The sequence below is a fragment of the Ictalurus punctatus genome, chromosome 10 (assembly GCF_001660625.3).
Source record: "Ictalurus punctatus breed USDA103 chromosome 10, Coco_2.0, whole genome shotgun sequence".
Classification (NCBI taxonomy): Eukaryota; Metazoa; Chordata; class Actinopteri; order Siluriformes; family Ictaluridae; genus Ictalurus; species Ictalurus punctatus.
The window spans coordinates 22,209,327-22,235,277 of NC_030425.2; the positions used below are offsets into that span (position 1 = coordinate 22,209,327).

General features: G+C 39.7%; 1 protein-coding gene across 6 annotated transcripts in view; it reads right to left on the reverse strand.

Moving 5' to 3' along the window:
* LOC108270994 (A-kinase anchor protein 13) overlaps positions 1-25,951 on the reverse strand; it is a 93,371-nt gene that overhangs the window by 26,044 nt on the left and 41,376 nt on the right. For 4 of the 6 annotated variants that reach the window (XM_017478111.3, XM_053683379.1, XM_017478112.3 and 1 more), the window contains exons 9-18: positions 20,405-20,489; positions 18,184-18,299; positions 14,887-15,185; positions 13,176-13,223; positions 12,821-12,886; positions 11,293-11,461; positions 9,203-9,305; positions 6,411-6,453; positions 5,554-5,665; positions 3,529-3,691 (exon numbers count right to left, since the gene is read on the reverse strand). In XM_017478111.3, coding sequence (XP_017333600.2) covers positions 3,529-3,691; positions 5,554-5,665; positions 6,411-6,453; positions 9,203-9,305; positions 11,293-11,461; positions 12,821-12,886; positions 13,176-13,223; positions 14,887-15,185; positions 18,184-18,299; positions 20,405-20,489 — 1,204 coding nt within the window. The remainder of the gene's footprint in view (positions 1-3,528; positions 3,692-5,553; positions 5,666-6,410; positions 6,454-9,202; positions 9,306-11,292; positions 11,462-12,820; positions 12,887-13,175; positions 13,224-14,886; positions 15,186-18,183; positions 18,300-20,404; positions 20,490-25,951) is intronic. The other 2 variants (XM_017478113.3, XM_017478114.3) reach the window with 2 other exon arrangements.

Here is a 25,951-nt window from a genome sequence, read left to right on the forward strand (position 1 = left end):
GTTCCACTTTTTAAATTAAATTACGGGAAAAAATTAAATTTTCCACGTTATTCTAATTTTTTTATAGTTCTATGGCAAGTGAAACCACAAATGTGGATTTTTTTTTTGAGTCTTCACCGAAGGTGTGGATAGCAGGATTAAGCCCACTGTCTTTCAAGGAAAAAGGAAAAACCAAGGAAATCAATTCAGTGTTTAATTTTTTTGGCCTCCACATCAGATTATATGCCATTAACGAATGTATTTGAAGTGAATACAAACAAGGTAGATTATTTACTCTATCACCCTTTTCTTCAATCAAAGTACAAGTTACACTAAAGGACAAACAACAGAACTGTATGCTTAATGTTTTTGGAAGAGCATTACAGTCTTGAAACTTGAAATCATGAATGCAGCTGGCTGACCGTTACATATGTGTGTGCCTGTAATAGTTTGAAAGACATTATTATACCATCAATGATACCTTGTGATATAATGCTTTGCTCAACCCTAATAGTTTAAATGTCAAGCTTTCAATAGGTATCTCATCTAAAATCAGACGCTATCTCACCAAACAGGCTACACAACTACTAGTCCAGGCTCTAATCATATCAAAACTGGATTACTTCGACACACTACTCTCAGGCCTCCCAGCCAGCTCCGTCAAACCCCTTCAGATGATTCAGAATGCAGCAGCACGCCTCGTTCTCAACAAGCCCAAAAGGACCCATGTCACACCCCTCTTCATCTCCCTCCACTGGCTTCCTGTAGCTGCCTGTATCAAATTCAAGGCCTTGATGCTCACGTACAAGACCTAGTCTGGAACAGCACCCTCCTACCTCAACACTCTCCTGAAGGCTTACATTCCCTCACGCAATGTGAGATCGATTAACGACCGATGCTTAGTAGTACCTACTCAGTGTGGCTCAACATCCCTTTCCAGAACCTTCAAACTATCTGCTCCTCAGTGGTGGAATGAACTTCCAACCTCAATCCGGACCGCAGAATCTGTCACTAACTTCAAAAAACAGCTAAAGAGACACCTCTTCCATGAACACTGAACTAACCCCTAAAACGCCAACCCTCACATTATCCTAAATTCTCCTCTTGATATATCGCTTTGCTTGTATTTCCTCATTTGTAAATCACTTTGGATAAAAGCGTCTGCTAAATGAATAAATGTAACTGTAAATATCGTGACCAGTCACCACTGCTTTGATGGCAAATTTAATGCTCCACTGAAATTAGAATAGAAATGTCCATTTCCATATTATTTCTACTAAACAGATATATATGGAGGTCACCACAGTGTAGATGTAAAACAGATTCTAGAGACCTTCTAATAACATTTAAGGCATATTTGCTTTATGCGGTAGAGAAGAAACAAAAAGAGTATCATTACAAATAAGTATACATGGTTCCTCTGTGCTAGAACTAGGCTAAGTGGGAAAAAAAAAAGTCATGTAGTTGTAGGTATATGGACTGAACTTATTGTTCAATGACTCTATTAAAAAGCATAACAAATCCTTCATGGCTCAAGGTCATAAAACAAACTTAGAAATGAATGCGAAAAAACAACAACCTCTCAGTCTCTAAATGAAGCGGATCTCACTTTGACTAGTCCATGAGGAAGCAAAAAGAGAAGGTTAGCAGACAGGGATGCGCTGTTGAGCAATAAAGCTGCCTTGTGAAATGACAATATGTCCGGTGATGAAGGACGAGGAAGTTCCAGTAGTATTGTGTATTAGTTATGAAAAAATTCCAATCACAAAAATGACCTGCTTTTGCACTGTGGCGATCAGTCATGCTGCAGATACTTTAAAGCAGGGGTCTCAAACATATGGTCCATGGAGCAGGACCAGCCTTATAACACCTCTAATCTGGTCCATCAAATGAATTTACAATCTGCGTTCTAAACTAAAATCCTCTCATGGACCAAAATGTGAATTGAAAATGAGAAAAAAGAGCTGGTCTGTGTTATTCCAATAATGATTAGGGAGAGTTGTATTATATTATACAGTATAAGAATAAACCATATATACTATATAGTATTACTATACTTTTGGTATTATATAATACCAAAAGTATGTGGACACCTGATCATCATACCCATATTGAACATCTCATTCCAAAATCACAGGCATTAATGTGGAGTTAGTGCCCGCTTTGCTGCAGTAATAACTTCCACTCTTCTGGGAAGGATTTCCACTAGATTTTGGAGCGTGGCTGTGGGGAGTTACAGGGTGAGTCACATGAGCATTAGTGAGGTCAGGTTCCAGTTCATCCCAAAGGTGTTCATTGGGGTTGAGTTCAGGGGTCTGTGCAGGCCACTCGAGTTCTTCCACTGCAACCTTGGCAAACCATGTCTTCATTGAGCTCGCATTGTGCACTGGGGCATTGTCATGCTGGAGCAATTTTTGGGACTCTTACATCCAGTGTAGGGAAATCCTAATGCTATAGCATATAACCACAATTACACACACACACACACGCACACACACACACACACACACACCTGCTATAGCATTAAGATTTGTTTTTTTTAGTACTGCATTTTCTATTTAGATTTCACAGCATTCCAACTTTTTTTGAATTGGAGTTGTGCATATGAAATGTAAATAAAAGCAGAATGCAGTGATTTGCAAATCTCATAAACCACTATGATATTCACTATAGAACATATCAAATGTTTAAACTGAAAACATATCAAATGTTTAAACTGAGGAAATGTACAATTTAAAGGAACAAGTAAGGTAATTTAGAATTTGATGGCCGCAACAAGTCTCAAAAAAGTTGGGACGGGGCCAACAAAAGGCTGGAAAAGTAAGTGTTACTAAAACAAAACAGCTGGAGGAACATTTAGCAACTAATTAGGTTAACTGGCAACAGGTCAGTACCATGACTGGGTATAAAAAGAGTATCTTAGAGAGGCAGAGTCTCTCTATATTTGTGCATTCAGATAAATGCTGATAAAGTAACACATTTAAGAGGAGTTTTGATGTGTTATTGATACATTAAACAGACATTTTAGTTTGTCTGGCCCAGTAGAAACCACAACAAATAATTTCATGATCATCTCATGAGAGCGCAGGATTTTTTTGTTCACTGATAGAAGTCCACTTAAACACGTTGGGTCTGCAAAGCTGCTTTCAACACAAACCAATATTCTGAGTAATCCTGATTCCACTGGTCCTCTAGCTCTCATGGAATTGCTTGGGGCTAAAGACTCTGAGACATTTGCTGTAGCTGATCCACTTACTCATATGAGTCACACCATATGTAATGTCAATCTGCGCTGGTTTCCAAAGAGTTCAGCTTCCCCACTGGTGGGGTGGCAGACATGCTGTCTCCATCTTATGCACAGGATTTTCATCTCTGTTCATACATCGATTATGTAACTGTGCTTAAAGTCGCTATTTTAAGAAATCAAAATATCTCCAAAGATTTCATTAGTGCATATCTGGAGCCGTAAAGCATTTACACTAGAACTAAAAGCACAGGGTTGGAAGGAGAAAGAAATCTACAGCAACAGTTAGAGCGGCAGTCTCTTACCCATACAGCTGACAGTGTCTTTAACGTTGAGGCTTTTGTTACAGTGCTGGCAAAAAGCTGTATGGCCCAAGCTCACGGAGCTGAACAAATGCCCGTTCACGGCCTTCTTTTCCTTTTCTTTGCCTTCTCTGTCTTTTTCCCGGCTCTTCTCTTTGTCTTTTTCCTGTATGGTAGACAGTTAGTCGGGAAGAAAGAGAGACCGTTAGTTTTACAGACTTTTAACACAGACACAATACTAATATTGGTCATGCGTAACACTTTGTCATTTTCTCAGTTGCAGTGTGTTCTACAAAGGGATCATGTTGTGAAAACCGGTCATTTTATAAACATTTAAATGCATTTAAAACCATTTACATTGCACTGTAATGCACACACACATGTAAGTAGAACTACTTAGTTAAGTTCCCCTATTGCCAACTTCCTGTTTGCAACAAAGTGGACAAAAGAGCAAAAGCACGGCCACTGCAGTGCAGACAGCTGTATTGAAATGTCTTTTCTGAAATTAAGTGTTAAATGTAAACACCCACAATTTCAAGGGAAATTCCCTTCAAATTCATAATGCCTGAGCACTGTAGATATATCTAGCATCATTACCGAATTGAAAACACCTACCGAAAACTCTACCAGCTACAATGGCAATGAACGCATACTCCTCAAAAAGGTCAACCTACCTCTTCTCCTGTAAAGCCGAGTATCTTAATGTAGCGACTGTGTTCAAAAAGCTTTCTATAACTTAACATATTGGTCAGAGGTATAGCGCCTTCTGTGGCTCGCTCACACTGAGAGGCGAGACACTTCAGCTTCACGCATTCAGCATAGAGGAAGTGATGAGCTCAACATAGGAGGTGCTCTTCCTTTGTTCAGAACTGATTTAGGATCAGCTGAATTAGCGCATAAACAAAACACAGTGCTCATTACGATCTAAGGGAAACTGATCAGTAGACACTAAAAGGCAACGAGCATGACATCATCGGGTTTCAGTGTAAGTTTAGGCTTCAAGTTAAAAAAGAACGAAAAAAAGTGCATCTGATTTCCAGCATGCCTCTGATATTTATGGTCACCTATAAGGAAGCGCTTATAGAAAACAACGGGACTTCTTTAGGTAGAGCACAAAGTGCACGGTTCACACCGTGCCTCATCTTCCTGCCTGACATCCTCTGCAGAACAGACGGGTGAGACCCTTGAATGGTTCTCAAGCTTTCACAAGTGTTTTAGCAGACTTTCACCTCCATGACATAAGCACAGCTGACTCACACAACTATTATTTAGAACTGCAACATAATATCGTTTACCGCAGTACACAGTGTTGCAATTGTTGTGTTGTTTAAGGGGAGAAAATAAGCACTGGACTGCACAGCACATTAGCATTACATAAGTATGCTGAGGGGGGGAAAAAAAGATATAGAAATCAACACTGTTATTTACATGAATTCAGCAGTGTTTTCAGATAATTACTTGTCATACAGTATGAGATTATCGTAATTAATGCACAGCCTAATTCTATAATGGACTTTGTGATAAAATGTGTTCTCCATATCAGATTACATGATGAAGTGCATACAATGGGCTCGCATAAGCAGAAACAAGCCCAGTAGCTTAGCAGCTAAAAAAAACATGGTTTAAAAGGAGAAGAAGAGGAGTTTGGAGCCATTTGAGGCTGGGTAAAAGAGGACAATATGGAAAGCCGACAGTAGATTCAAAGTGAGCTTGGGTTAATAAAGATGTTTTACATCCATTAGCATGTATGGTAGCTTTGCAACTCACTGTACAAGAGGCCAACAGTGTAGGGTGGTATCATTATATTAATTCATGTGACTCTCACATTTTGGACACTGTCAGAAATTTGCTGTCGGCCATCTTTGCTCAGGCTGGGATTAAAATGTACCACCACATGCCACATTATGCGTTCTAAAATCACTGGTCTCAACTCACGACTACACATTCTCACTGACTTTTTTTCTGTGACGGCGAAACCAGGCCGATTTTCATCATACAAGTGTAAACCCGTCTTTGATTATAACTTACCCGAGACTTCTTGTACATTTTACTCTTCAGGTAACTAAAAGTGCGACTCATTTTGTTCTCGCTTTTTAGTTCAAAAACCCCTCTTAAAGGGCCAGGCTCCTCTTCTGTGATACTGAAAAGACACATACACAGGAAAATATTACAATATACACAATATATATTCTGTATATACAGGTTATTTGTTTTCTTTAATTATTCTGCTTGAGGATAATTAAATTAAATTTGATGATCTATATGTCATGTTATGCATATTGTTATGTGTATATATTTTCCAATATAGGTTACATACTGCACATACACTAACAGTATATATATATATATATATATATATATATATATATATATATATATATATGTGTGTGTGTGTGTGTGTGTGTGTGTGTATATATGTATATAAAAAAATATGTGGTTTACATGTGCTTAACAGTGTGTGTGTGTGTGTGTGTGTGTGTGTGTGTGTGTGTGTATATATATATATATATATATATATATATAATATGTGCTTTTGATTTGTTTAATAATTCACTGTATAATTTCTATGTAATTTCATAATGATAACATCTCTGTTAATGACAATTTATTTATTTTTGAAAAATTAGTATACATTATGTGTTATATGTAAAAGATTATCAAATGTACTAAACTGGCAACTCAGTGTATATATAATATATGTATACTCTCTAAGTGCTCTAAATATTTAGTTTCCCAACAGTACATTAATACTACAGTTGGTGTAATATTAAAATGATTGACTATTAATATTGCAGAGCTCCTGGGATACGCAGTGTAGGCAGGGCGGTACAAAGTTACACTCACTGAATCTTTTACAATAGTTAGCAAACTGTGGGAGCTCTTACCTGTAGGCCAGAGAATTTGAAGGGCTACCACAGGATCTCATAGCTGGAAGGACAGCAATAAAGCAAAGCAAATCAAAGTCAAATCATGATTTTCACTTATTAAGGATATATTTAACCAAAACAAACTGTTTGCTTAGTATGTCAACTATATCTTATTTTCTTCATTAGAATTTTTTGTCATATGGTTATTTTATCGCACTGTGAAAAGAGAAGATTCTCAAATTCTTTTGTATAAGAGTCATGGGAAAGCAGGGACATGTCTATTGCAAATATGAAAACCGCAAAAAAAAAAAAGTGTCTCGGTTTTTACAGTCACGCTGAAAGACGGTAATTCAGGGGCTTTGGGAGAAACGGTTCCAAAAAAAGACAAAGTAGAGAAAGTTGGCAAGGTTGTGTTGTTAGCAACTCAGCCATGGAGATGGAAAAATATTGTAAACATTTCAGTACATGCTAATCTTTAACCCACAGTAAAAGCATGGGGATTCAAGAGGGCAAAAATAACTGCTGGGCTCAAAAGCAGTCATTTCGCAGCCGTGTTTGGATTTTAAGGTGTTGTGTGAAACAGTGCGCTTCAATTACCAATATTTTAGTAAAGTGGTGTGGAAGTGTTTCCGTTGGCCAAACCGAACTAAAAATTCCCACGGGATTTAAGTTTTGGTAATGCTGATTTTCGCCGTATTCATGCTTATCTATTAATAAATGCTAATCATCGTAAATTACCAAACACATTCATTTGCATTAATTTGCGTTAATTTGCATTCAGTGATGCCCTCAAAACTCCATAAAAGGCAATGATCATAGAGCTGAAAATGACAAAATGGCGACTAAATGGTAAAAAATAACTAAATGAATAAATAAATAAAACATCTCCTAAGCATGACATGCTCTAAATCTTAAAGCAGTGCAGCAACTATGTCATTTTTGACCTCTGCACAAGTGGGAAAAACCTCACTGTCTGTATATTGACTGATCTAAAGCATATACTAGTACATACAGCATAACTCTTTACGGGTAAGAAGTACTGATTTGTTTACTGTTGATGGTTTTAGTAGCCATGTCGATTTGACATCACTTGATGAACTTGTGGTTGAGGAGACCTTCCCGAGTTCCTGAGTAGGAACTCCGAATTGAAGGGGCGTTTTATTTGGTTTTTCTTAGTTGGAGGTCGAAAATGATGAGTTACGACCTTTACGTAAATGGAGCATAACTCTAACTCCTTTTATAGGGCTCACTTAATTGAATATCTAATTGAATATCTAGTATAATACATGTAATACATCTATTGTAATACATTTGTGTGTGCAATTGACATAATCCATAGCTAATTATATGATATGAAGTCAATCAATCATTCACATTTACATGGACATTTATTCATTTAGCAGACACTTTTATCCAAAGCGACTTACAAATGAGGAAATACAAGCAAAGCGATATATCAAGCGGAGAACTATACAAGTGGTGCTACTGTACAATATCTTTTAATGAGTTCTAGAAAAGCAAAGTGCACAGAGTAGAGGTGGTAGTGCCAGAGTTTTTGTTTGTTTGTTTTTTTAAAGGATAATGTGGGGGTTGGCGTTTTAGGGGTTAGTTCGGTGTTCACGGAAGAGGTGTCTCTTTAGCTGTTTTTTGAAGATAGTGACAGATTCTGTGGTCTGGATTGAGGTTGGAAGTTTATTCCACCACTGAGGAACAGATAGTGTGAAGGTTCTGGAAAGGGACCTTGAGCCACACTGAGTAGGCACTACTAAGAGTTGGTCATTAATCGATCGCAGGTTGCGTGAGGGAATGTAAGCCTTCAGGAGGGAGTTGATGTAGGACGGTGCTGTTCCAGACAAGGTCTTGTACGTGAGCATCAAGGCCTTGAATTTGATAGGGGCGGGTACAGGAAGCCAGTGGAGGGAGATGAAGAGGGGTGTGACATGGGTCTTTTTCAGTGTATTACATATAATGTAGTGAATCTCCTTATATGTAAATTTTAAAATCTTATATGTAAAAAACACAAACCCAGGAGCTCTTGGAATGTTTTTTTTTTTCTGAACAGACTTTGAAGGCTCTTGTGAAGAATTTCTGAATATATACTTTTGGAGCCAGCTTGATATTTGTTATTTGAGGCCCATTCTAACTATGGTCTGCACTTATATAGTGCTTATTTAACTTTAGCGGTTCTACAAAACTTTCTCATTCACCCATTCACACACACACAAGGTGCTAGACTGTCATCAGGAGCAACTTGGGGCAACTTTACGATTAGAAGACAGCCAGCTCTAGCACCGGAGCCACAGCCTCTACCGAATACCTACATTTCTACAGCTAGCTGCAATGTTTCTACTAGTTTCTATTAGGGGATTGTAACGTTATCACCACTGTTGAGTCTCTATAGCTATAACTTACTTATAGAGTCCTCCTCATCACTGGATGAAGAGCTGACTGAAAAATCACGTTTGGATTTGTGAAGAAGTGGCGCGATGTTCAAGGAAAAAGAAAGCCGTCTCTTTTGCCGAACCCTTGCTTTTGCTGAACGATGGCAATTGAGGGCATAAAAGAAACCATAACAGCACTTTATTAACAGCAGTTATTTCTCTGAAGATACAGAAGTAGAACTTAGAGGGAGAAAATATGGGGCTTCAAGAAAAAAAACTTTTTCGGTAATACTCTATCTCTATCATACACGATGAGCACTGCTGAGCTTCCAATTATATTTAGCAAACGTCTCAGAATAACCGTTCTGCTCTACAATCAGTTTGTCTTTTATACTCTAACAGATTCACAGACAGCAAGAGATGACTCACCGTCGATGTCCCTCTGACTGATGGACAGCATGGAGACGCTCTCTCGGAGGGGAAGAGTCATAGACTGACAGCCGCGCCGGAATGGCCGATATCTTCTCGATTTCTAAAAGAAAATATGTGTGTGTCACTGATGCAGAATGTTCCAGAATGTACATGCTTGACAAGACTGATTGTTAAATGTTGTCTTGTAATGACTAGCCACTGATATCATTTTAATTATGTCAGCGCACTGTTGAATTCTTGATCCTGATTGGTCGCAACATGCTGATTAATTGTCCATAACAGCAGCTCTGATATTAGTGCAGGCCACATGGTTTAGATTAATGGACTTGCTGTAATATGAGCACGGTAATTGTAAGTTTTCAGACGCAGGAAAGTCTCCGGACAGCTTTTCTGCTGTAACATGACAAACTGTCTTCTTTTTTTGTCTTATTACCTTACAGTTTTTGTCTTATTATTAAAAAAGAGAGGAAAAAGAGACTGGGGACTGTCTGGCTCTTACAACATAAGTGAGAACAGGAACAAACTTGTTTCACCAATGTTCCACACCTCTATATGTACTGTATTTATAAACAAATAAAATGTACAATGTCTTGTTATTTGATTGAATAAACAAAATTGTAATATATATTTATGTGGTATAAAGGAATAAAACACTTCTGGAAAGTACGTTGTCATTGGAAAATAATCACCTTCAGGATGGTGACAGTAACTCCACTTTGTATCAGGCCACACCAACCTACTCAATCACTGATTATTTTCCAATAACAGCATGCCCTGATGTGTTTTTTTCTTTCCTTAACACCTTACTTAATGAGCTGATTTTTTTAATCAGGTGTATCAGAGCAAACAAAAAAAAAAGAAATGAAACAAAACAAAAACACAAAAACCCCAAAACATTTTACTCCAGGGACATAATCAGGAAGCACTCGTGTGCACTGTTTATTTAGAACAGGTAAAGATTATTAAATGTTGTCCGAAGAAAATCTCTGATAATTGATTGTGTAGGCGGGGGCGTGGTCCAGCTAAGGTTTGTGAATGGAGAGAGGAGCACCACGAGAGAGAGAGAGAGAGAGAGAGAGAGAGACAGAGAGAGCCACAGAGAGCAAGAGACAGAGAGAAAGAGAGACAGAGAAAGCGAGACACACAGAGAGAGAGCCACAGAGAGAGAGACAGAGTGAGAGAGACACAGAGAGAGAGACGCACACAGAGAGAGAGAGAGAGAGAGAGACAGAGAGAGACACAGAGAGCAAGAGACAGAGACGGAGAGAGAGAGAGAGACAGAGAGCCACACAGAGAGAGACACAGAGACAGAGAGAGACATACAGAGAGAGACACAGGGAGCAAGAGACAGAGACACACACACACACAGAGAGAGACACACACACACACACACACACACACACACAGAGAGAGAGAGAGACACAAAGAGAGACAGCTGAACTGAGCTGCACAGAACTATGTGTGTGTTTATGCTGCTATCCCAGGATGGGATCCCATAATGTGATCCTATCCCAGAATGGGATCCCATAATGTGATCCTATCCCAGAATGGGATCCCATAATGTGAGCCTATCCCAGGATGGGATCCCATAATGTGAGCCTATCCCAGGATGGGATCCCATAATGTGAGCCTATCCCAGGATGGGATCCCATAATGTGAGCCTATCCCAGGAAGCATCAGGCACAAGGCAGGGTACACCCTGGACAGGGTGCCAGTCCATGAATGGGTGTGTGAGTGTGCCCTGAATTGTACACATTAGATACATGAATTGCATTCATTAGACATGCCAATCATGTATGCATACCATGTATGTCTTTGGACTGGGGGAGGAAACCGCTGATCACCCGGAGTACACCCCCACAGCACGGGGAGAACATGCAAACTCCACACACACGGCCCCGGCGGGAATCAAACCCCAGACCCTGGAAGTGTGAGGCGAACGTGCTAACCACTAAGCCAACGTGCGCCCCATTATCCAAACCTTGTTAACTTAAAACATGTTTTTTTAGAACAGAGAAAAAAAAAAAAACTGCTCCTGACTGGGAATGTCATCCCTGGTGGACAACAGACCATTAAATATCACCTACCTGACTGTCCAGACTGCTGCTGTCTCCCAGGTCGGACTCCTGCCCTTCCTCAGTGAGAGACACCTGGGAGCCCGTGTCTTCGCTCTGCTGGTCCTGAGAGGAGCGTGCTTCCTGCGCCTGCCATCGTTTCCCATCATCCCTCTCTGCGTCCAGACCCTCTAGGCTGTAACTATTGGTGTACAAGAGAAGCTTTTAAATCCAACAGTACCACGTCCTGAACACCTCATCAGAGTGCTAGCATGCACGCAGCTCTGTAAGTGTTAAACGTTTGGTATTTCCAGCTGAAGAGGAAGTGCAAGCTGACAATGACAGAACAATCTTGCAAAACACACCGCACACCGATGGACTGAGTTATCTCTACTTTATGGAAAGAGCTGGTGTGTAGTTATACAAGGCTTTTCTTTCTTTCTTTCAACAACACAAAGACATCTTTAATGTGCTAATAACTTTAGAATGACATAACATATCAAACTCTACAGACTTTCACAATGAAAAAAGACTGATTTTCATTATGGTCACACTACTACACCAACTACTACTACTACTACACTGAAACCATTCAGTATCTAATGTAACGTAATCTAAATGAATCCTTTCATACATAACATTTAAAAAAAAAAAAAACATTTCCAGATTCTTCCGATGGTTTTGTCATTTGACTTTTTTTTTTCCTCTAAATATCACCTGCATTTAAAAATGTCATATGTTTATCCATGTGAAGGAATACTATGAGTAATAAGGTTACAATTCAGGTCTAAAATATTGACTGGAATTATAGAAATATCATTTTTGAACAAAAATATAGCCGTATTCTTGACAAATTTACATAGTTTAGACCTGTTGCACGATGCAGCTCATTTTGGCAGTAAAAAAAATATATATATATATTCGATAATAATACTATTTTTAAAATAGTTTTTAAAAAGCCAAGGTGTTCACCAGAATTTATCACAAAATATTTTTTTCATTTAGTTTAATATTTTGCCTAGAAAGTTTGCACAGTTAAACCACAGACATGCTGACAAGTGATTTGGAGGTGATTTGCATCGTCTATTTTTCCTAAAAACGTCCTCGAGTGTACATACAGTAAGGTTGGACACTATGCATGAAAAGGTTAACTTAATGCCAGAACATGTTTGTTATGCAATATCAGATCAGTCAATGTTCTTTAGATGCAGTTTTGCTCAAGAGCTGTACTTACTTGTCATCTGCACAAGTTACGACAATGAGTATATTAGTCATCCTGTTTTAAAAGCCTGTGCAGCAGTATTTCCAGCAGTATTTCCTTCTCTGAAGCTTACTCTGCACTTAAGCCGAGTTAAATCGAAGCAAACCAAATCGGCACAAACTCTCTTTGTCTCATGCAATAAAAAAAAAAAAAAAAAAAAGGTGATGCAAATCTCAATGCAAAAGTTGCATGCACAAGTCAAAAAGGGGCTGGCTCTTTTCCTGAGCAGATGCATGTACACACACACACACACACACACACACACAAAAAAAAACAAAAAAAAAAAAACACATGCTGTACCTGAGAAGCTGGCTAATCTCATCCAGGTCAGAACTGAAGGGGATCTCAGTGGGACACCAGCTATGACTGAGAAAGGGATGAAGATGAACCAAAACCAAAGACACTTTGAGGTTTAGTGAAAGCAGAAAAAAAAAAAAGAAAAATTCATTTGCTCTCAATGCTTATGATCTGAGACATGCTGAATGAAAATGAACTAATGGAATTAAGTCTTTGAAATGACAGGAAGGATTGCCAAAGCCTAAGGAGATTATCTTCAGACCTTCACAGAAATTGAATATGAATTACAGAAGTATAAAAAAAAAAAAAAAAAAAAAAGGAAAAGAAAGAAAAAAGAAGCATTTGAAAGAGATGATACCTTCTTCTATGAAAGGTGGGCTTTAGATCCCCGGGACTTCGTAAATAACTGGAAATGGACGGATGAGGCAGGGAAAAAAAAGATGAGAGAAAGCAGAACTAGTGAGTGAGATTGCTTTTTATTAAAACAGCCTGAGCAGGTGACAGAAGACCAATCCTTAATCATTACTGAGCATGCAGTCTAAGTGTTTAAGGAAACATTGATCTACGGATTACAAAAGGAAGGGAGAGTGAAAAGGTTTGAAAAAGATGGGATGGTGAAAGGGTGTCCTCTGATGACTCAGAAGTCCTGACTGAATGACCCACTGCACAGACGGATACTGTATACGGTTTCATTTCCACTCATGATCAAACTCAGACGTCGTCTATTTTTTGAACCCTACTGTACAGAGAAACCTACACTAAACCCGGCCGATACTTACTATACGCCCTCATGAATAAATGATCTAAAAATGGAGACGAATGCTTTCTAGCGGTTTGATAAATCCTATTATGAAACTCTGAAATTTCATTTTCTCATATTCTCCGATGATTTATTTGCCGTGCGCTTCCGAAAACAAATGAGTGGTGGACGGCTTTAATATCGTTTCCTTTAGCATTCCTTGCCATTTCTTTTAATAATACTGTAGCATGGCTGAACATACAGTACACTTCCTTTTCCAGCAGTGTTATTCTCAATTACAGGTTCATATTCTGAATCAATACACCGGCATAATTCATCACATACAACATATTTTAAAAACTGCTGCATATTTACTACAAATATGGGACATGGTATTGGTGTTACTTTTTGAGCACTGCACAAAACAGCATGATGCCGTGATGCAGCTGCAATCATTCAGCCATGTAATGGAAAAGAGGCTTTCGAAGCATTTTGGAGATGTACAATTACAGGCTGTAATTACTAACTCTTGCTATGCAGTTTGCCGACCGCGCTCTGTCCATCATTTGTGGACTGGACTGTTCTCGGCACTACAGTGACACTGTCATGGTAGAGGTAGGGGTAACAGTTCATTTGTGTAAATTCAGTTATTATCGTGTCTTGTGGACTACATGTAAACATCTGCTATGTGAAAGGACAAAATAAAAAAACAAAATCATCTTATATTTGTTTTAATTATTAAAATGTTTCAGATTCTGCAAGGCGTATGTGAACTAATGACCTCAACTGTATAATCTAAAACGTCATCTACTGACATCTGTAAGAGTGTGTAAGCACTCTTCTAGGTTTTGATGATGCAAGTAAATAAAACATTTCGACGTTATTTTGCTGACGTGTTTTTTTTTGTTGTTGTTGTTGTTTTCTTAAAGTACAAATGCTGAAGTATAGTACTGGCAGCAATACTTTGGTCATTTTTGGCTGTTATTGTTGGCAGAATTCATCCACATCTGATGGGTTTTCCCAAACCACAACATACGTACATGCTGGATCAACAAGGTAGGTCTCTCTAATAAAGCGGCCAATCAGTGCACGCTAATAACACTGTAGCGATTGTCAGTCAATTTTTACCTACATTTACATACATTTACCTGTATGGCTAAAATGCCCAGATGTGCGTTCTATATTTTGTACTCTCTGTCCTTTAAGAACAGAGACATTTTTGTTGGAGTTAAGGACACAACATTCAATGTAACTGTAAGTTAGACACAGGCTTTTGAACTATCATACACCCCATGGTGTATCCCATGGTGTCTTCCGTCCTCTAACATACCTGCGCTGATTCATGTCTCCCTCTCCAGCCTGGTTTTTTCCCGGCCCCCAGCTGTGACGGCGGAATGGAGACTGTGAGCGGACAGAGGAGCGGAGCAGAGATGAGCGCAGTGGGACCTCGGTCACGTGGTCTTTGGCCTCCTCTTCGGCTTCTCCTCCTCCTCCTGCTCCTCGGCACCGCACTTCTACAGAGCTCTCGGTGGAGGAACTCGGCTGGCACAGGCTGGCCGTGTCGTCTGTGGACGAGCAGGAGACGGACACCTCGCTGGCACTGTCGCTCACACCTAGAACCTCCTGGCCCTGAGAGAGACAGAGACAGACAGAGTGAGATAGACTCAGGTCTACTGAGAGTTTTTGTCGGTTTGTAGTTACAGGGGAATGAAAAAAAACATAACCAATATAACCTTCCAGAGACAAAATGTCTGAATGTCAAATGTCAAAATGTCTTTTCATTCTAAAGTGTGTGTGTGTGGGGGGGGGGGGGGGGGTGATGGAACACTGAAGCAGGAAAAATATCACTGAATCAACCGAAATGAAAAATAATTCATTTCTAATCCCTGGTCAACAATAAAGACCTATCTGTGCTATTGGTTATGCCATTTAAAAAAATTTTTTTTAGAAATCTACAACTTTACAAACATCATCAACAGTCAGCAATTTGGTAATATAATTCGGTTTGACCTCAATCACTCACTATCAGGTTGATTTAACAAGGCACAGCGTTATTTAATGGAACGAGTCAGACCAAATGCCAGTGCCGCGTATAATGACTGAGAACACTCGGACACCAATAATTTGGTAAAACCATTCCTATAACAAATCACAGTTTTACTCTTTTTGGATCAGTGCGGTATAAAGGGAAGAACAGGACCCAAGAGAAACAGTGACTCAGCCTGTGAAATGAGACTACGAGGGGGAAAGTTTCCGACCGTCGATACCTACAGTGCGAAGTCCCCGATCACACACACACACACACACACACACTCACACACAAACAGAAAAACAGAAACCGCACTCCAAACTTTACAAAGACCTTTAAGCCTGAACTAATCCCATGGTGCTGGGTGTGAGGCTTTGGCCAGTCCCTTGTGCTGTGCAGAAGTAGTGTGAGAGAGAGTGGAGGCAGTGGAAGGGCTCTGTGCCTACATCACACACACACACACACACACACACACACACACACACACACTGGGGGTTTTGTTGGGACTCTGGGGGATGAAAGCTTTCTATTCATGTGTCCCAGAAATGACTTCCAACGCATGTGTGTGAAGAAGACGAGGACTATGAGGGCATGTGTGTGGGCGAGCTTTCACAGAGTAGATGGAAACCTAGAGTATTACAACTCTGGTCACATGACCGTCATACTTCTTACCAATACAGGTAATGCTAAAAGAAATACAAATGGCATGTAGAATTCAAAAGAAGTGACTATGCAAAGATTTTGCCAAATATCACGCATCAGAGTGTCTGATATGTTTTGGACAATTTTCTGGCCACAAGCTTCAGAATCTTCGATCCGACTGGCTCGCCACAATCCTCTACATACACCCCTTGATGTGCCAGCTTTCCACAAAGCTCAGCGTAATCAATGGATCACGCTTACGGAAAAACGGTCATGGAATCCTGTTAATTAAAGTTATTAAGGTGTTTTGCTTGAAGCAATTCGTTTTGAGTAAACAAGTCGGTCATCTGTCACGGCAGTTTAATCGCTTCTTTAGTGATGAAATCTGATGACTCTAGCGAATTTTAGATGTCTAGCTTGCAGGATTAGCAGAGAGGTACCACTCGTCAGTTTATTTCCATTATTTTGCACGTTTAAGAATAATAGTGAGGAGAACAAGACTATGAAATAATATGGAATTATGGAATATTTAAATGAAATTGTTACATAAGCATCAACCGCACTAATTATATTTGTCATAAACAGTGACTGAGCATTAAGAAAATCTACCTGGTAAAAAAAAAAAAAGAGTTCCTTTCCATGGTTAAGGATGTGAGAACAAGAAAAAGGAATTATCACTAGGAGTTAGTTTTGCTTGCCTCGAAATTAAGATGCAGCCTGTAATGTTTTAAATGGTATCTATGTCTGTGCACCATTTTCAGGTTTTGCTAGTTTACGGTATCGGGGCTCCTGTTTCTTAAACCCTATAGAAAACGAGGGCAGAATGTGGTTTTCTGTAGAATTTCTATTTCTGAAGAAAACCAAATGAAGAAACAGTTCAGACGCTGTGCATTTAATTAACATTGTCACTAACAGCTAACAGTCTCACTGTCGGCAACATTAACTGTTCACTAAATGATCAAAATCGAAATCGTCGAAAAATCACATCACTCCAGAAGCTGCCTTAATCAGTCCCTCGAGGATTTAGCGATCACAGGAATTAACACAAAATCAAAACTCGATTTTTCAAAATGAACGCAGATTATCTGCGGATTTGACATTAGACACATCATGTGACGTCATCACACTGCGCATTCACAAAGCCCTCTTCGAGTACCGCGTATCACGTGCACTAGTACAGCTACATGTCTCATTTACGAACATTATTATAGCTGAAGGGTCTCATTTACGAATATTAGTATAGCTACTTGTCTCATTTACGTACATTAGTATAGCTGAAGGGTCTCATTAACGAATATTAGTATAGCTGAAGGGTCTCATTTACGAATATTAGTATAGCTGAAGGGTCTCATTTACGAACATTAGTATAGCTGAAGGGTCTCATTTACGAATATTAGTATAGCTGAAGGGTCTCATTTACGAACATTAGTATAGCTGAAGGGTCTCATTTACGAACATTAGTATAGCTACTTGTCTCATTTACGTACATTAGTATAGCTGAAGGGTCTCATTAACGAATATTAGTATAGCTGAAGGGTCTCATTTACGAATATTAGTATAGCTGAAGGGTCTCATTTACGAACATTAGTATAGCTGAAGGGTCTCATTTACGAACATTAGTATAGCTACTTGTCTCATTTACGAACATTAGTCTAATTTAGTAAAGGATCTCATTTACGAACATTAGTATAGCTAAAAGACCGAGCAAAACAACTGCAGTTTCACCAAAATCAAGTAGATTTCTGCAACAACAAGAAAAAAGCACAAAAAAACTCAAATAAAACAAATAAAGCACGAAAATCACAGCAAAATCAAGCATTTCTGTTCGCGACAATGATGAAAAAAACTAATTGCTGATCAGTTAAACAATGACAAAACAACAGAGCGAGATGTGAACGTGTTGCGTTTCCTGTCTTGATTCCTCCACATATTTCCATTTCTCTCTGTGTCCCTCACCTTTCTGAAGACGCTGTCTTCTCCTGTGTCAGTGCTGATGAAGCCATCCGTGTCGCTGCCTGAGTCTCGGAGGGTTGTGCTGCCGGTGCTGTATCGAGCTGGAGACCGAGAACTCTCTGCAACACACACACACACACGCACACAAAGGCGTATTTTTTTACCATTTTCACTTCTCAATTCTCAGATTTTCTCATAGTTGGATATAAAAACCCTGCTGAGCAATATAAATAAATATATATAAATAAAATACTGACACACCTGATTTAGCAGAACAATCTAAACTGCTTCTTCTAACAGTCTTTTTCTGTTGACTAAAATTTTGGCTTTCTCCCAATGGAGCATCTCCTCATCTGAATCTTCAATGCTAATATCACCACTTCGGTCGTATCATTCGGTCACACGCAATCGATAACCAGTCCCACGCGCACAGGAAAGGGAAAACAAAACCCAGAAGAACTGCAAATGAGTCCCATTATTCGCATCCGTCTCTCATTTCTACAGCGTTACTAGTTTTTGTTGAAGACAGCACAGCTAGCTCTTTGTTGAAGTCTACTATATAGTGTCAGCATAGGCGTGTGTGTCAGAGTCTCATCAGCTGTCACACACACCACAGGTGCCATGCTGTCTTGAGAAAAGAAGGAGTGGTCGTGGTCCACTTTGTCCACACGTGCCTCTAATGAGGAACACTGATTCAGTGAAACGTCCTCATTCGAAGCTCATCTCATGTTCATTATAGGGCATTACAAACAAACATCCTGTAAGGGTATGAGAGTATTTCTGCTTGAAAGCATTTTTTTTATTGCTGTATTTAAAAAAAAAAAAAAAAAAGGTTGTATTTTGTTTTCATTTTTTGGTGCGAAAAAACAACAACAACAACAACAACAACAACAACGAAGCCAGTCTAATCCGCCATGCAGCGAAGCAAAAACTACTTTTACCCTTTTACTTGCTGCTTGCAAGAGAAATCTTATAGAATCAGCGATTTATGACCTTTAATATAATAAGGCACTCTTCTACTGGAACGTTTCCCTTCATCAGAAGCATAAGTTATCTATAGCACTTCCTGCCACGCATCCTGTCATGTCACGCTCAAACATCAAAGCAAAAAAAAAAACAACAAGACCTACACACAGCTGGTGCAGATGAAGAGCTGGCATGAACAATGAGTGCATTCTGCCGTGTATCAGACCCCGGCTCAGTAAGCAGGGCCTCGCCATTCAGACACTACACAGCTGACTCATTTGCGTCTACTTAGCAACTGCAGGACACTCTATAGATTCTGTCACAGCCGTGGCATTTCAGTGATGTCACGCATTGGCATATATGCAATAAAGGTCTGTTTGCTTAAAAACTGGCTTGCTTAGAGCTTTTTATTTGGATTACCAGCAATTTCTCACTAAATATATATATACATATATATACACACACACACAATATATCTTTCATTTGCGTTCCATTTCCTTAAATGACATCTCAGATGACTAGGACTGAAGATGTGGTCATTTATTCTCATTTGTGGTGTTTAAAAATGTGGAGTAACGGAAATGACAATAGAACGTACAAACGCTTGTAAGATTTAGAGACCCGGATAAAAGCTGAATAAAACTAGTCTTTCATTTATGTTCCATTTCAATACACCGTATCCCAGATGACCAAGACTGAAGATGTGTTTGTTTATTCTGTCATTCTTTAACAGTTTAAAAGTAGAGTAACAAAAACCACAGCAGAACCTACAAATGCCTGTAAAGTTTAGAAATCGAAATTCTCATATTCTGACACATTCACATTAATAAATATACAATTTACGGGTGTAACCTAATGCCACTATCTGTATCTGTATCTGTATCTGTACCTGCATTCGGATTTAACCCCGAAAAAGGTGTGGCCTAAACTGGAAAGGGTTTTTCTTTCTTTCTGGGAAACACTGGAAAAGCGTGGGTAGAAATGCCAGCTACTTGTTTGCATCTCTAATACAAACGAATCGACATACATTCTTGTATTTGAGACATATTTGTCTCAGTTTGTATTCAGACATAAACTTTGTGAATGAAAACATCAGTGTCTACATGATTTAGACCACTGTAGACACAAAGTATTGGCCTAATAGTTTGATATATTATATATGCTAGATCACATAAACATTACCTCTGGGCTAAAGAACTGACTGTCCAGTGAGAAAAGTCCAGTGAGAAAAGTCCATTGAGAAAAGCATTAGCCTTACCTGTGGAAGCAGAGCTGTGTCTCTTCTCTAGAGGCCTGCTGTGTGTGGAGTTGTCGAGACACAGCGAGTGCCCCTCTCTGTGAATCTGGAAGTAGAAACAGGAAGAAATATTAAGCATGTGACTGTGTCTAACTGGAAAGAGTGGGCTGACACACATACACACACACACACACACACACACACACACACACACTCATGACACGTAATACATATTATCATCTCTAATATCTGGTACTGGATCAACGAGTGTGGATCTTAAAAATCAACAGACTGGAAGAATGGTCATAATTATTATAACGCACAGGGAAGTAGAAATGCTTATTATTCGTATGGCTTGATGTTATCGAATTACAGAAGCCTGTCATTCACCATCACAGAGAGAACTCAAGCTTGACACACACACACTGAATCGGACAGCATCCTGTACACACGCTGCGGACAGCATGGGGTTAAATTCAGTGAGTAGTTTTGCCAAACTATACGTCCAAGGCTTCCAAAGCAGATGGGTCTTAGGCACAGACCACACACACACACATACACACACACACACACACACACACCACCTCACACAAAAAAAAAATAATACCAGCAAGCAGGAGCAAAACCACCCGATTAAAAATGGGCACCAAACCAACAAATATGCCTTGATTTGGATGAACATGTGCTCATGGTGAGGGACACGGTGGGTGGGTTGAAGGTTTGCATGTTCTCCCTGTGCTTCGGGGGTTTTCTCTGGGTACACCGGGTTCCTCCTCAAGTTCAAAGACATGCACTGTAGGCTGAGTGGCATTTCCAAATTGTCCATGGTGTGTGTGAATGTGTGTGTGTGCAATGACTTGACAGCCCATCGAGGGTGTCCCCTGCCTTGTTCCCCGAGTCCCCTGGGATAGGCTCCAGGTTCCCCGCGAACCTGTGTAGTATAAGCAGTAAAGAAAATGAATGGATGGATGTATGGATGGATGGATGCGCTTATGCTTTCAAAAAGTTTGGATTTTAGAAAGAAAAAAAACCCACAAAAGTCAAGGGTTAGGGGTGTTCAATACAACCACGCAAATCACAATATTTACCAACATTTTGGTACCGCTGAAGAGTTTGGGGCTGACACTGCAAACTGCAAACCCTCTGTTTCAAACAATAACGTTTAAAGAAGTGATGCTGGAAACCTTTCCCAATCTGGTGACCAGATCTTGCTAAGAAAAGTGTCACTGTGTTTAAAATTCGTTTCTCTGCTAGACACCAGTGTGCAGAAGTGCCTATACATGAAAGTATGGACATCCAATCAGATTGCAAGTTTCAAGATTCTAAAGCTCATGAGGCATCTGCGGCTGAGACCAATGGAAACGGTTTAAGGATCTTAACTGGCATTCATTTAACGCTTTAACACATACCTCATCATCCACTACCCTCTTAGCATCCCACATTCTATGTATTATCAACAATATAACAAGAAAAAAAGTATTTAAAAAACTGTAAAATAATATCTGTTTTCAAATTAATTTATTGTAAAAAGTTCATAGGGTCGCTTCTGACCCGAGGTATGTAACAGTGTATGTATGTATTTCTGTGCAACAATATTGAATCTCTCACATCTCAACAAGTGCACCTCTCCTTTAATCCTCCAGGGGGAAATTTTTAATAAACAATGATGATTTGATTCGTCAACCATAATTACCTCTGACACGGCTCAGCGATTTACTGCAGAACAAGTACGTAATCAAATATAAGCGTCGCTAGGTGGTGGACCTGATGATGAAGCTGTCAGCGAACAAAATACTGATTCTGATGATGAAAATGATAGTTTAGAGAGTAATATTGGAAATGAATATATAAATATTGTCACAGTTTTTGGCAACACTTTGAGGACTGTTTTGTAAGCTACGGCTACATTAAATCACAGTTAGCTCATACCCCTTTCCATGCAGTTTTGACTCTCAGTAAAAGCTCCATAGTGGCTCGGTCACCCTTTCATCAGGAGATTGCGAGCTCGAATCCTGACGATGCCACAGCCATCGGTGACCGTGCTTTCTCCTCTGTCAATCACATCAGCACTAGCCAATATTGGGCATATGTGACGCTCATTTATGTGAAAGAGGGCAGACAGTGCTTTCCTCATGGAGTGATACACTACCCTTTGAGTTCAAAAAGATGAGGCGGTTGGCTTCACGTACCTCGAAGAAGCCTGCACTAGGCCAGTGGTTTTCAAAGTAGGGGCCGCGACCAGGGGGCGCCCTGGGGGCCTCAACAATTTGGTTTGAAAAATCATACATGATTTTCTCTTTCTCACTCTCAGACAACCACACACACACACACACACACAATCAATTCCTAATCTAATGTAATGTAAAGATGTAAGATGTCATTATTAATAAAAAAAAGGGGGGGGGGGGCATACTCAGATGTCTGTATTTTTAATGTGCTTTAAAGACATCTTGCAAAAGGGGGGCCTCGGTCAAACGTTAATGCCATTTGGGAGGCCTTGCCCTGGAAAAGGTTGGGAACCCCTGCACTAGGCTACACCCCTGGTGGTAGGGGAGAACAAGCTGTTGGGGGAGGATAAAGAAATGAACAAATTAGGAAGAAAATTGAGGAAAGATTAAAAGATTAAGAGCAGGCAGAAAGCCTATGCTCTGAGGCAATATGGTTGCATGTATAGAAGTTCTGCTGAAGCTACCCCTTTTTTGGCCACTTGCCATTGTAGATTTGTTCCAGCAGTTGATAAATTTGGTTCCACTGGTATCTCATTTTTACCCACAAGTGTCCAAAAGAATGAGACCACTAGTGAAAACACTTGTATTTTTGCAATGATACGATTTTTTTCATTACAAATTATTTCAACAGTTAAAAGTAGAATATTGAAATGAATTTCAACATTTCTTCGTATTTCCTATGCTCCCCTTAGGCTTAAATGACAGCATGCACCCGAGCTGGCATAAACTCTACAAGTTTGTGCAAAACCTGATGAGCCGTGTTCAAGCAAATCCATTGGAATGTTGATAAGACTCACAGAAAATTATGCATTTTGCCTACGATACATATCGCACATCCCTATTTCCATCATATTAACCCTATTTATAAATTGACCATGTTAAATCTTTTGCACAATATCTTAATTGTTGTTTGTGCGAACTGACAATAACAATAATGACATTCTCAAGTCACTTTGCGAAAACCAGTAAAAATAAATAAATAAAACGCCTTGAGTGTTCAAGCATTCACAGTGTGAAGTAGCCTAGTAGGATAGACTACTGCGGGTGCACATTGAGAGTGCACACAGCGTAGCGTAGCTGCCTAAAAATGCATGACTGAAGATAAAAAACGACTGGACAAACAGCGCCAGGAGGTAAAATACAAACACCACCGGCCTCGCAATCTACGACTGAATAGATTGAATTGCTAGATGTGGATCTTCCTCACTCGCATGGAGGTCGTTCTGCAAACTGCAAATCAAAATGTCGGAAATCGGTTGCCGCTAAAGACAGCTCGGCAACTAGCTAGTTTCACCATCTGTGAACTAAGCACCGCACAGAATATGAAGAAAATGAAAAGCTTCAGGAGTCCGCTGTCCATCACACGCCTTAACCAGCACAAAAACACACACTCAGCAACGTTTAGCAATCATTTATCAATCATGAGAAAGCAACACTTGACAAGACATAAATGCTGTCACCAATTACATCGCAAAAGATTCAAGTGCACATTCAAGCAGCCGAGAGAGATGGCTTCAAACAACTTTTGAATACTTTAGACCCAAGATGCACACAGCCTGGAGGAAAATATTTCAGTATGATTATAATCATATTATCAATATTATTAATAGTATGATTCATGTCGCCAAACTCTGGCACATAAACTGCACAATGTGACAAAATCCCATTAAAAAACTACACATTTACATTCATTCATTTAGCAGACGCTTTTATCCAAAGCGACGTACAAATGAGGAAGATTTATAATTGAGTTCTAGAGAAATGATCGATTTAGATATTTTTTATCGATTTTTTTTCTCGATATCCCACACCCCTTCCTAGAAATAGTGCAGAATCTTGAAAATGTCCTTTCCTGTTTTAAAAGTTCAAAATCTTTCTGTTTATTTCCAGTTTTAAAAGAAAAAAACCTTTGGACCCTACTGTATATTAAACCATCGCTAATGAAGACAACACTAACTGAAAGCATCGCAGAACACCTGGAAATTCACATCACATGCTAACCAGTAATTCAGTGAGTCAGTCATAATAAACCAGTTTAATAGCGCTAATAATGTCAGCGTTTGATCCCTATAATGTGAAAAAGGTGAATACGTGTTCTCCCGTTAGTAATGTTTACACAGCTATCATGTTATGCACGCTACTAACAGCATCGGGAACAATGCTACCCAGAACAGAAAATGAGAATAAAGGCAAAGTGCATGTTCACCTGCTCGCAGAACAGACCGTCACAGCTCTGCTGCTTTGTTATAAGCAAACAGCACTTTGGTAAAGAGCTGATAACAGGTTTTTCAAGAGCCGGGATGGGTTGGAGAACCACAAAGGGCAGCCACGAGGGAGTGAATGCGGCAGAAAAATGGAATACGGTGACCGTGGATTTTGTGTATGACGGGGTGGAAGAAGAAAGAGAGTGATCCAAATAAAGAAATAAAAGCAAGCTCGGCAATGATTATATCTTCTGATGTTTTCTGAGGCGCATGAGGGTGGAGCGTGGGTACAACTTCCCCCTTTGGTTGAAGGCTAATTAGGTTTATAGCGCTAGTGCTTGGGGGGGCACAGCATCCCTGCACAGGTTTAAAGCTATTACGATACACAACGCTCCATTGATGGGATCTTCCCAACTGTGCTACTGAGTAGCCACTGTGTGTCTTTGAGAAGGCAGGCGAGAGAGAGAACACAGCCCTCTGTTGTCCGACGCACAGGCCTCGGGAAGTGCCTCCGGAGAGGGTAGATAGGCATGGAACACACACACACACACACACCCACATACACACAGAGGCCTGCTCTCAGCAGTTCCCACCAGTGTGTACTACAAATATCTCACAGTGAACACAGGGGAAAACCCCAAATACAGATGCTTAAGTAATAAAATGATTACGCTTAGTCGTACACTCATGTTTAGCTAAAAATAAAGCTGAAGTGGTGGCATGGTACAAGTACCATACAACAGACATTTTGCAGGTGCCCGCATGAAATTTCCTGACGTTTATCACGGTTTGGAATATTATTTCACGATTAATGGTGGAAATCAAAGCGAAGCAAACCGTGCTTGGCGAAAAGATCAAGAGAAGGAACTACTAGCATTTTCGTTCAGTACATGTAAAATGCCTTCAGCACGAGTTCACTGCTAGTAACATGAAGCAGCAACGCTAGCTAGGTCGGGAAAACAATTCCACAGTCGACGCTGAGTGAAAATAACAACTCCTCCCCAGTATGTTGTTCTCCATGATAAGTCACCGACAGTATTGGTCGTTGGCGAACAAAATGTACTTTAGTCACAGCTGTACAGAAGTAAAACAAAAAGCCCCAGTGAAACTGTACTCAATCCAAGTTAACTGATATA